This window comes from Coturnix japonica, chromosome 23, assembly GCF_054131305.1.
Source record: "Coturnix japonica strain WE chromosome 23, WE-NBRP24, whole genome shotgun sequence".
NCBI lineage: Eukaryota > Metazoa > Chordata > Aves > Galliformes > Phasianidae > Coturnix > Coturnix japonica.
This window is the reverse complement of record NC_140685.1, coordinates 4685779-4698583: the sequence shown is the minus strand read 5'-3', so window position 1 is coordinate 4698583 and position 12805 is coordinate 4685779. Positions and strand designations below refer to the sequence as shown.

Sequence of the window (12805 nt, the reverse complement as noted above, 5' to 3'; positions counted from 1 at the left end):
AGAGGTTTAACACTGGCAAGACCACACATGATGTAACCTTTTCACAGGTCCTACTTTGCACAGGACTGCAGTTAAGTGCTTCCTTTCACTACTGGCACCCACAAGCTATGGGTATATTGCAGGCATCATCTGCAATGCTAACTGCAGCTGCCTGAGATGCAGGGCATAGCACAGGAAAGGAAGGCTTAGCAACAGGCTCTGGGACCAAAGGCTTCAGCTTGCACAGAGCAGGTGTCAGCCTTGTGCTCAGAATGAGAAATGGGTTGGGTTAAACAGTGAATTGCACCAGACATGGACCCACTGCAGGCCCAAAGCCAGGGCTTTCCCACATGGAGAAGCACTGCTCTCACCACACCACCATAAATCATAAGCTTTGCATTTGGAAGATGCAGCCTCCACCCTCAGGCCCCCGATGCTCAGCATTCCTGAGAGCAGCCCAAGATAAAGTCTATCAATAATTCAGATCAGTCAGACATCCACGGCAGAACAAAGGGCAAGGAAAGATAGTTTAACAGACAGTTTAAGAGGTGATTAGAGGCAGGAGCACAAATAGCATCTCTCAGATAGCACTAGCTCCATAGAGAGCAATGAACCTCAGTTGAGGGCTCAAACTCCTCTTCTGCTTATGATCAAGAACTAAGTTTCTCTTTAAGTACAATCACACAACCTAAGTTAACATTCTCCTACTTCCTTGAGAAACATGCAAGAGTTATTCCTTAGGAAAAAATAACAATAAAAAAAGATGAACAAGACAGTTGATCTAGCGTGACACACAACCTCTGCAGAAGCACCACCTCAACCCCGCAACTGCTTTAAGACAAGTGGATATATACAGAACTAGAGTAACCTCACTTCTTCCTGTATGTACTGAATCAAGAAAGGGGATGCTCTCAGGTTGTCTACAGGGAAGCTGAAGAAGCCTTGGATTTCCTTTTGATGAAGATCCATAGTGATAATGTGTGTTAAACCTAAGGAAAGAACAAAAACAAAAGATAATTCATTGAGACAACACCCTTGTGGCTGGAGTTCCCTGAACATCTCCACTTTGCAGACTGCTTCCACTATTAGTCAGACTAGTGGGCCATGTGTTAAAATAAGCTTAAGAAGGTGATGTAAAAAGTTTCAAAGATGTGATAAGAGCTGTAGGAATGCAACAGGAGTCACAGCATGAGACAGTGACTTTCAATGTGACACTTCTAGGCCACTTCCCCAGCCACGAGTTCAAGAAATAAGAATAAACTGGAGAAAACTATCTACCAGGAAGCAGCTCACAGCAAATCTGCACACCTGATGGGACAAGGACATGAACCTCTTGGATGCCCACAGCACTCACCTGCCTTAGCAAGCATGGAAGCCAGCAGCTTGCAGACTATGGAGCCTCTCTTCCTCATTTTGCTCTGTTTGCTGTAGGGGAAGTAAGGGATGACCCCAATGATGTTCCTGGCACAGGAAGTCTTCAGTGCATAAGCCATTATCAGCAGCTCCATCACAGCAGTATTCACATCCCTATGAGGTTTCAAAATCATCCCAAATATTAGGGCTTTTTCCCCCCCAATGCAATTCCCTTCCATAGTACACCCACACCCCTCTCACCTCACCAAGCTTTCACATATAAATTGTGTTCTACTTTATGCCAGGCCCACATTGTAATCCTGCAGCTCCTTCTGTTGTGCCACAGCACACTGCAATCAGCTGCTGTATGCACAGGGTTTGACTCCAGCACAAAAGCTGTGGGACAGAATATGGTTTTCTTGTCTCCTGAGATGAGGTGTATGATGATTCCTCCATCATCACAACAACAACAAAGGCATTCATTTTCTTCCCCCACTAACTCATCTTGTGATTGAAGTAACAGCAGCACTATAAACCCCAACCACCTTGATATGGAAAGGCCACAAGAAGAAACACACACAAAACTCTATCTTCAGTCAGCTTCACCATGGTGACAGGTGTGGTAAGAGTGCATTCATCTGCATCTGAATTCATTTCGGAAAAGGGAAAAAAACTGGCCAAGCACTTTTAATTCCTTATAACCAACACCAAGGGAAGCCCAAACTCCATACATTGCCTGCATTATCACAGAGCAACTCCAGACCATTTGGAAACTGAAGAATCCACCCTTGCTCGTGTTTTCCAGCTGCCCCAAACAACACACTACATCTCCAGGGCAGGAGGGCAGTGCTGCAGAGCTGCAAGGTAAGGAAGCAGAAGCTGACTTGGCCATGCAGCAGAGCAATGAGCAGCACAGAGCATCCTCAAACCCTGCAGAGCTTTCCGGAGGTCACCCACATGTTGCTTGAAGATTGTTATCCTCCTGTTATTGTTATCCTTGGCTACCCCAAGAGCTCAGACACTTCCTCCTCTTCGTGTGCGACACATCACAAATCTATAACTCCTTCCATTTCTCCTCTGCTCCCCATTCCTTTGGGAATTAACCTCCATTTGCATCCCCTCATTTGTGCGTGCTCTGTGCCTCTTTATTCTCCTGCTGGCTCTGGCAGCCCTCATGCACAATGCTGCTCACACACAAGAAAGCTCTGTTGGCCCCGAAGCATCCAGCCAAGAATTACATAAAACATAACCCCCACCATGTAGGACAGCAAGCTAACAAAGAACCACTTCTTCCCTTTGCTGTTTCAGTCGTGCCAGCGTGGTTGGGAAAGGAGAAAAAAGATTCTGCTATCGGTAGAGTATAAAAACAAAGTGACCAACTTTAAGTCTGTTTGAAGGTCACTCCTGAAATCCAATACTTTTTATGATCACTTCTCAAGTTACTTTAAAAGGAAACAGAAGGATCAGAAAACAGACAGAGCCACTTCAGTAAGAGGCCACCCTCATTTCATGAGGTACCAGCAGCCCTGGATCTGCTGTGAGATGCTGGTAGCAATAATCCCACGTGCCAGAGCAGGGAGTGCTGGAGGAGGAATGTCGATGCTCTTTGTGCCCCTAATAGTCCATAATGTTGTCCATAATGCAGCTTTCCGATATGACACACTCTTGGTCCAGGCAGCTCTATGCAGTAAGGAGATTCTGAGGCTGAACGATTCATAATGGAAAGTATCACCCCCTTTTGGTGTGTTCTGAACCTGACACCTTGTTCTCAGTGCCTCTACAACCTGTTCCAAGCCACTCAAATCCAAATACCTCTAACAGATTTCCCACCCCCCCCCTTGCTCAGTACTAAGCTATTTATTTTTGCCTAAACAGCACTAAGGTGTTTATTTTTTCCTCATACGAATGCAAACCCACACACTAACAGCCTCAGATGATACCTGTCACTGTAACTGCTTTACTTCTGCAATATTCATTTTGGACAGGGAGCTCATATCAAATATTTGGGTCTTTCTGTTCTCTTTGTGCACTTCAAATGCAGGCTGTGGACTCACACTGCAGCATAACAACGCTGTTTGCCCTCTCTATTCCCTTCCTATTAATTCCTACTGTTTTACTTGCTTTTCAAACCGCTAATAAGTGTGGAAGCCCTACTTTCAGGTTATCCAAAACTGCTGATTTTACTCCATTTAAAAGCTCCCCCCAAACCCTCTGCAAAATGGAGATGTCCTTGAACCTGTCCTCTCAAGCAATGCAGCAAAGCACAGCTGCAGCTGAAGAATAACAGATGACTTGTCTATACAACAGTGGCTCGTCATCTGGAGGAGCTGAGCATTTCTGCTACAAGGACCCATTCTCTGACCTGGAAACACTCAGTTCAGCTTACATTAAAACAAAGGAATTGTCAATTTGAGGGCAAAAGAGGTTTTTCCCCTCCCAAAAATCATTGTTAGTCTGAGTTGTCTCTCTTACCTTACCTGTCTCATGTTTACAAAGCTCTCAGTTACAAGTTATTTCAGAGAACTCTCTCCCCAGGGAGGACAGAATGGCACCATTCACCTGAAACACAATCCTGCATCAGCGGGTTCTCATCTCATGGAGATTTAGCTGCTCCCTGGGGGAGGAAACACTCAATACATCTCTCAAGAGAGAGGAGCTCTAGGAAAACTTATCAGCCTCCAAGAGGCACTCCAGGAGAGAGCAAGCTGACCTTGTAGTCCTACTGTTTCCTTTAACAACAGGCCAAGCATTACAAAGAGGAAATGAACTTGAATTCCCAGTGGATTGTACCTTCTTAAGCAAGCTGGGAAAATATTGGTTTCCAGGTTATTCTGCCACCTGCTTGAACTCTGGTTCTTATCATACCTCGTCATCTCCAAAATCTGAGCAGAATTTGGTAACTTGGAGAAAGCTATCACTGCATGAATGCTTCTGTTCTTGCCTGCTATCAATGCCTCATCTCTGAAAACAGCATATCATCATTAAGAACTACAATGGTAGACCAGGGAAGCTGAAGGTTTCCATCTGAGTTTTACACCACTATAGTGAAAGGGGAAGAGCAACACAGCTTGTAACAAGAGCCATCACTGCTGGCTCTGCTGCTGGGTAACTGAGGCAGAGGAAATTACACATCCTGAAGTGAAAATACCAGTAAAAAATCACCAAGGAACTGATCCTACAAGGAGAGCACCACACAGACCAGGGATGTTTCATTTAGACCCATCCATCATACTTGTTCTTGCCTCAGGTGACAAACATGCTATTTGATGGGAAGCTTCTCAGCTCTCACCATGGTGTAAGTGACCCTCTGGTACTTTTAACACTGTGTAGTGTCTTAAATTAAGTCAAAGCAACACCAATACTAGATAGAGACATTAACATGCCAGCTAATGGCTGGCAAGCACTGGCTGAACCAGAAATCAAAACCACATCACTGTCATGAACTTAAGTCACACCAACCCTTACCTGGGGATGGTCTGTATAATGAAGATATCCTGTCCCCGGACAGATTCTTTTATTTCAACTCTTGTTTCTGGATAGGATGAAAAACACAGTTTTAGTCCCAAATGTCAGATTTCCAGTGAAAAGACAACTTGGCCCACAAATCGGTAAAGACAGCAGGAACTGCTCCTTTCCCCCACATACATACACAGGGCAGGGATAAGTCAAAGGAGAGATCGACCAAGACATAGAATTCATAGTCTAATCGCCCAGACATCTGCAGCAGCCTTAAGAGACGCTGATGAAAGGAGAATGATCTGTTGTGCAGTGATGAGGAATGACTTCAGGCCTCGAAGCAAGAAGCCCAATTTAAAACTAACCCCAGAGGGCAGGAAACTCTCCATAGCACGAACACAGCAATCTCATCATAGCTGCACACAGCTATAGAGGTTTACACACAGCCTGCCTGTCCTGGCAGACAGCATCCTCGTGCTTCAGCCCAGCAAGGGTATCTGAAAATGGGCACCTGCTAAACTTAGAGATGAAAACAGTCACCAGCAGAGCCACATACCCGTACTCTTGAAAGAGAAGCAGGTGCCCATAACCTGCCTGTAGTAAGGGGAGGACTGGGAGAAGCGAATGACTGAAATTTTGCAAGGCAGTCACTCAGAAAGAAGGTCATTACTTCAACTTGGAAGATGGTTTCCTAAGCACCACAGCATGTATTTTGCAGCTACTAACAGCTGATGGAGGAATCTATGTCAGATGAGACAGCTGACAGTCAGGAAACAAGGTCATATGGGAAATCAAGGAACACATTTAATTGGTTCACCTAAGGTTAAATGTATAAGTTTAACACTGCCAGGAGTAACATCAGAGATGAATCACTGCACTGTTACCAGGCAGGTTTAGTCAACAGAGCTATCTATCCACATGGCTAAAATGAGCCCAAAACAGGCTTGCAAATACTAGAGTTCTCTTACCTCCATTGGTTTCCTGGTACACCACAGACTTGCCCAACTCAGCACCAAGACGCCTGGAGAGAGAGGAAAAGGAAATTCACACTGGAAGCACTGAGCAGATCACTGTGCAGAGCAGATGAGCCCACCTGTGTGCACGCTGACAAAGCAAAGCACTGCCTAATGAGGACCCAAAAGCAGCAGCCAAGGAGCAGAGCAACACAGCATCCCCATTCACATGGGCACACACTCACAGGCTCAGCTGCCCATCCTGTGTGACTGCAGGGCTGTTGCCTGCTTTCCATCCTCATCAGTCATTGACCCCTTGGTCAATGCATTGGTCTGGCTCCGGTTTCACCTGAGCAGCAGGAGCAGCCCTCTTTTACTTTGTTTAAATGCATTTGTTTTATAATAATGACTCATTTTAAAGAGCATTTTTAAAACACTCCATAGTGCCAACTATATCCTCAGGCAACACTTTGTATTTAACCCTGCTGACAAGTAATGCATTAATACCTATTTAGAGACAAGTGTGTTCAACACCAGCATGCTGCTGGCCAACCAGTGGCTTCTGGACTCAGCTGTGAGCCACCAGGCTGGAAACATCAGCTAGAAGCTGTCCTAGAAAGCAATGAGACCAGGACAGCAGTGACAACTCCAACACAACGTGCTTGCTGCACTGGTTACAAAGCACTCGGTGCACATGTTTGGCAGCACGTCTTGTCAGGACTGAGGCTGGTGAGTAAATTGTGTATGTGGGTGGTTACCTGCAGACTCAGCCCAGCCTTGGGATCCACTGCAGCACATGCAGGTGCTGTGCAGTCCAAAGCAAGAAATCCACACAGACCTCTAATGCAGCTTCTCTTATTGGTCCCATGCTGTGGAAAACAGCAGCAACATAAAGCCAAGATTCAAGATCTCCAGGACCAACTCTGTGTACATCAAAGGTGAGGTTTGCACATAGATCTGCCAGACAGTCCCTGCTGCCCCTTGGGATCCTGCAGTCCTGATAACTGCAACACATTTGCTAACATTAATGTGCAGCCCAATCACTGCTAAGGCATCCAAGTGGAAACAAGCTGGACAATCACACACACAGAACAAATCAGTGCATGGGTAAACACTGAATGATTCACTCGTTCCTCCGTGACCACACAGCACGTCTCACAAGCTCTTTGGAGGCACATGTGCCCTGACTTCATTGTATGCTGCACTGCTGGAAAAATCCTCCATTAAGCAGAACGTGCAGATGCCCTTGGTCAGCCCTGCAGCTCATGACAGGAGGGAAAGCTTCAGGAACCATCCAGCTGGAAATACCTCTGCAAAACACCCCTCAATGGTGGCACAGTCAGTGTTTGTGACACTCAATGAGGATGTAAGCTAGAAAGATCCCAACTGTGCTGGAGAAGAAAAGAGAGCCCAGTGCTCCTCAATTCAGCACAACAGCAGTGCAGTATCTGCGCTGCTGGAGCAAGAAATAGGAATGGCAAGTTTGCTTCCTGATGGAAAGAGGGACACAAAACAGTTCAGCTTATCAAAGCTGAATGCAGATAACAGCAGAAGAGACAGTAAGCAGCCGCCAACTGGCACAAGAAGTAGTAGATTGCTCTGGCCAGACAATAAATAAAACGCCTGCCCCAACCGTTGATTGCAAATAAACAAGAGGCAGCAATAGGAAGGATATGAGATAAAACTGTCCATCAAGTCATACATCAACCCTGCCTGCAGTGTTCTGCGATGATCTGAGCTGCAGACACAGCAGAAGGACCAACGGGCAGCTCCAAAGTGCTCCAAGCTGAGGTGTGTTTACTCAGCGGCGCACCTTTCACTCTATCTGATGCAGAAGGCTTTGCACAATCAGAGACTTCAGCCTGAGGAGGAGCCTGATAAAACCTAGACTTAGTCCAGGCTACTAAAAGTGGAGGGTTGTTCCTTCAGCTCCTGCTGTAAAGCAGCAAATTGCACGGAGCTTGCGTCAAAAGGAAGATTGACACAGAAGCCAAGGGCAGAGCACACCCTGCACCACCAAACAGCCTCTTACTGTGTGTAAGAGACCAAAGGACAGCTTCCATTTCCCATCTCTCCCTTTATCCACATCCATTCCCAACTCCTTGCCCTCTAAATTGTCTCCTTGCAGAGGTTCACAAGTGCTCAAGGACAAGGGCTGTCCAAACCACCAGATGGAGGTGACCACAGACACATCTTCACTAGGGAAAGCCACTACCACAGTTCAGGGCACTCCCAGCTCCCTTCTCCACCCCAGAGATAGGAACTTGGTTTGGTGTTGGCTTTGCTTTTAAAAACATCAGTCTTCAGAGGTGGAATGTGCTCCAACAGCTGTGGACAGCCCACTGAGCCCTGTGAAGAGATGCTGCTGCTCCATCTCTTCAGGATTTTAATGCTGTTTCCATGCAAGGTTTCACTGTGCAAGCACTCACAACTCCTTAAAGGCCTCACTCCCTGCTGCCCTGCAGTCCTTGGACCAGCCCTGCCACTGACTCAGTTCCTCTGGGACCTGCTGGAATGCAAGAGAAAAAGTCTCTTTTTATGCCTTTATGTATATTGAAATGTATATTGATCTGTAATTGCTATGATCTAACTTTCTCAAGTCTCAGCAGGTGCCAAGAAGATATTAAGCTGTGGATACAAGGGTGACTGTAAGAGCTGTGTTCAGTGCAGTTTAGATGTGAACACCCCAGAAGCTCAATGTTTTGTTTCAAAACTGAAGCAGATACTTAAGGATCACAGTCAACTCGTGCAGCTAACACAGCAGCAGCTCTGGGGTGCCTTTCCTAACCTCTTCCTTCAAGGACTAGAGAAGGAAATGAAGCAATGTTCTGTATGTGCAGCAATCTGCTCTGAATCCATTATAACCATTTCAGCCCCTTACCTCTCTCCATCCACACAGCACAAGTGGATTCTGGAACAGCCTATGCCATCCATCTGCCACTAGTACACAGCACGTGCATCGTTTGTTCCAGTCACTGCCAAAGCCGTGCACACACAGCACAGATTCTTCCCTGCTCTTACTGTGTGTTTCTATGCAGCCCCTACACCTGGCACCAGTCAGCACAAAGAGTTATCACACAGATGCCCAGCTGTGATAATGCTTAAGTCACACAGATAACCTCAAAGCCCAACTCCATGCTCAACAATGCCCCTATACACCAGCACTGTGTCCCACCTCTAACTCCCTCCAACCACACTGCCTGGTTGTTACACTCAGCCCAAACATCTTTGGTGCAGTGTTACCCTCCCATATCTACCAGCTTCCTGCCTCAGTGAGAGCTTCTGTGTCCAAGACAGCAAGGACCTGGTGCCAGCTCCTCTCCTGATGCTGCATCACAACAAGCTCTTCCCAAGCAGTAATAGCAGAGTCTGGAGACAGAGGAGAACAGGATGATATCACTTAAACACAAAAACACTCCTTCCTTCAGCCAAAAAAGGTTACTGCAAGCCCTCCTAACACACCATCTCTTCCAGAAGCAGGATCTGCCTTCCTTCAGCTCTGCCTCAGAAAGCGCTCCACTGGCTTCACTGTTGCATACAGAGCTCTGTGACCAAAGATCAGAATAAAGGACTCCATCTTTTCCTCATTAATCTGCATTGCTTAGGTTTATAGTATTGCTTTCACCTTTAGACCATCAGCCTGTTCTGTGCTGCAAGGAAATGCACGTGTAGAATATTCAGTGCCTGCAAGGAGTGTATGATACCATGTCCTACACAACACAGGCCTGTAGGAGCAATGTGGACACATCAGCAAGCTTCAGTCATCAGATCCACTCCAACCCAGCACAAGCAGTAAGGGGAATGCAGTAGTTATACCCTGTGTGCCAAGCACTGCAGCTAGAGGGAGATCTAAATTCATCTCTTATAGACTCCATGCTTGTAAGCCCTCCCTCTCCCTCCCCAGCAGTACACAAGGTCCATCAGAGATAAGAACTACTCACAGAAATTAAATTACCTTTCTTCCTAGCAGACGCAGCTTGCAATCAGATGCCAAGCATCCTAATTACAGCAAGAGTTTTCCTTCCTTCAGGGAAAGGATTAAACAAAGAGTCCCCATCCATTTACAAGATTGGAGAAAACATAGGGTTTGTTTATGTTTCACTCATCCTGACTCTAAGAAGCTATTAGAATTCTCACAAAGCATTTGGCTCCCATGAGTCAGCACCAGCTCCTCCCTCCTGGCAGAAGCTAAACTACCAGAAATGGAAGCTCAAAAGGAAAGCTGAATCAACCTTTTAGCCCTCAACCAGCCCAACTCCTAATATTGTGTGTTATTTTAAAGTTCTTTTTGCTATTTACGCTGAAGGCCATTTAAGAATAAACAAGCTGACTTTTAAAAGAACGCACAATATTAGAGGACAGACTCACCCTTACAGGACTGCTCCAACTCTATTAAAAGGTGCAACTGACCCCCCAGCAAAGTACACGCTGGGAAGGGACTCAGTGGGAAGCCAAAGCCAGCAGTCGCACATCTTTTGCAACCTGAAAAAACAAGGGATGCATTATCAACGTGTTGAAACAGCTCCTGAGCTCTTAAGGGAAGTCAATGTGAAACTACAGCACGAGAGGCTGAGAAATACCATTGAGTTTCTGGGAGACTTAATTGTGGACAAACCCACATTATCCAAAGGTTTTACATCTGTCTCCAACAAAACCCCTCTTGCAGGTGACCTCTGAGTGATCACTGCCCTCGTTTTACAGATAGTATGGCTTTAAGTCCTACTTAAAGCAGTAGCTGTGCAATACATTCACATGCTCACACCGCTGCTGAAGCATCCAGCACCCTCACCACTGCTAGAGCCAAGGCAAGCAGCCCATCCTGCCTCTGTAAGTTTACATCATGAAGCACAGCCAGGAGGTCACTCTGGATTCTGCTGCTGTTCAGTCTCAGAGCATCACTGAAAGACCTGCAGGGGATTCCAACCCCCAGCACACATGGCAGGGCCTGTGCTTCCCTATGGCAGGAAGAAATTCCAGACACTTCAAACCTCCCGCAGCCAGCTGTGTGCCACAGCCTGCATTAGCCTGCTCTGTGTCTTTTCACATTACATCTTTAGAAGAAAAGCGAGTTATTTTTGAGACAGAGAGCCAAGAATAAAGATTGCCTCTTCGCTCTTTCAGTCCTGAGAACTTGGAGCTCATCCCCTAACCCCAGGGGGCTTCAGTTATATCCCATGTTGATGCAACAGGACAGGGCTTCCCTTGTCCCACCTGTTGCAGCTAAAATGTTTTCTTTCTTTAAAATACAGAGTTTATTTTCAGAGTTTTAACAATGAAGGGAAAGTGATACGGAACTGACCAATACAGCACAAAAACAACCCACCTGTGAACCAATAACACCATGCCCAGCACAAGGATTTACCTCCCCACCTCACATATAGGAGCCTGTCACTATTAAACAACACCGGTCCCATCAACACCAGTGATCCCTGCACAGTCAGCTCCATGCAGATTACCTGTGCTAAGGACTGAATGAACTGTTTATTAAGCTGGCTGGAGAAGTAGCAAGGTGTTCTTGCAGTTTAATGCAGCAGCACATCTGTATTCAGCACTACCTCCAGTTTAAGCACTGCCTTGCAGCAGGAAGCAGACAGATGTATGGGCAGAGGTAAGGATGCTATCCTCCACAGTGGGCTAACAAGCATGAAGGTCTCTCAATGTTGGGAGCAGCTTCTTATAAACAGTATCTGATCAAAAGCAGAACATGCAGCTTTAGAACAGCAGCCTACATAAAACAACACATCCCTGCTGCCTACAAGAGCCCCCTGCAGCACAGAGTGCCCACTTGTTGGTCACCCCAGTCTGAACCAAACCAACCCAACCCATAAGAGTGAGTGGGAATTCAGCTCCAAGCGCTGCACTGTGGAGTGTTGTTATGTATTGAGCAGGACCCAGCATGTCTATTCATACCAAGCCAAGGTGAAAGCAAGGGACACACTTCTACCCCTCAGCTCTTCTTTGTCAGCATACCATGGGCTAGAATGCCCATAGAGCAACAAACCCACTGCAAGATGGGGCTGCGTGTTGCTCTATTGAGAAAGCACACAGCCACGAGTCCTGGTCCCATTACAAAGCCTTGAGCACAGAATCACGAAGGCTGGATTAGACCCCTCAGACCAAACCCTAACCTGTACCCACTAACCCAGCTCCCTCAATGCCGCATCCCCACAGCTCCCCATCACCTAAAGGGACGGTGATAACACCACACAGCTGAGCAAAGCAGCTCCCAGCACAACACCAACACCTTCACCTCCTCCCTTCCCACACAAACAACGGTTCTAGAGCTGATTGAGCACCACCACGGCTCCAAATGGAAGCACCCTGTGTATGGAGCTGCTCAGCACGGATTGTGGCTGTTGTTTGCCGGCTCCGGGCTCACTTACTCAGTGATGCGCTTGGCCAGCTCGGTGCAGGCTGCTGTGGAATTAGCCGAGAAAACCCGATAGCCGCTTCTGGCCGCGTTCATCGCCACCCCGTCATGCAGCACTTTGCGAGCTCGGAAAGGAGGAAAAACAGATTTATAAAGCAACAGCGGCTTCCGTGGCATCCTTTTTTTTTTCTTCTTTTCTATCGCCGCCCCCTCAGGGGTGGGAAGGAGGAGGGGAGAAACCCTCCCACCGCCCCACAGCGCTGTGTGGGGGTACCGGCACCACACGGCGTTACGAGGCCTCGGCTGGGGGTTAATGGTGTGGGGAGGGCCGGGGGGGGCGGCTGTGGGGTGCAGTGCCCGGGGTCTCGGTGCTGTTGGTGCTGCGGGTCCCGCTCAGCCCCGCCGCCATTTTCTCCGCGGGGATAGAGACGGAAAGAGACCGCCCCCCGCCCCGCCGCCATCTTGGGTGAGGGCACCGCCGTCCCGCTTTGCCCCCACAGCGCGGTACCTGATGAGGAGGAGGAGGGTGAGCACTGAGGGAGCTCTTCGGGCTTCAATATGGCGCCCCACCGCTTCTCGCGCTTCTTCAAAACACGCCAGGCGCAGTCTCAGACCTACAGCAGCTTTCCTGCCCGTGTCCAAGATGGCCGCCACGCCGGCGGAAGTGATGTGAGGGCGCTCTGCTCTCACTCTA

The 12805-nt window shown here is 47.5% G+C and overlaps 1 protein-coding gene across 22 annotated transcripts in view; it reads right to left on the bottom strand.

Moving 5' to 3' along the window:
• PRPSAP1 (phosphoribosyl pyrophosphate synthetase associated protein 1) overlaps nt 1-12805 on the bottom strand; it is a 21333-nt gene extending 8528 nt beyond the window's left edge. For 2 of the 22 annotated variants that reach the window (XR_014936789.1, XR_014936788.1), the window contains exons 1-5: nt 12125-12527; nt 5757-5809; nt 4798-4864; nt 1334-1506; nt 848-968 (exon numbers count right to left, since the gene is read on the bottom strand). Coding sequence is in view for 17 of the 22 variants with exons in the window: in XM_015879788.3 (XP_015735274.1) it covers nt 853-968; nt 1334-1506; nt 4798-4864; nt 5757-5809; nt 12125-12288 (573 nt within the window). In the remaining 5 variants the exon portion in view is untranslated. Of the gene's footprint in view, nt 1-847; nt 969-1333; nt 1507-1593; nt 1729-3804; nt 3892-4797; nt 4865-5756; nt 5810-6248; nt 6354-6499; nt 6611-8998; nt 9111-10109; nt 10224-12124; nt 12528-12619 lie in introns of those variants that run through there. The other 20 variants (XR_014936785.1, XM_015879788.3, XR_014936787.1 and 17 more) reach the window with 18 other exon arrangements.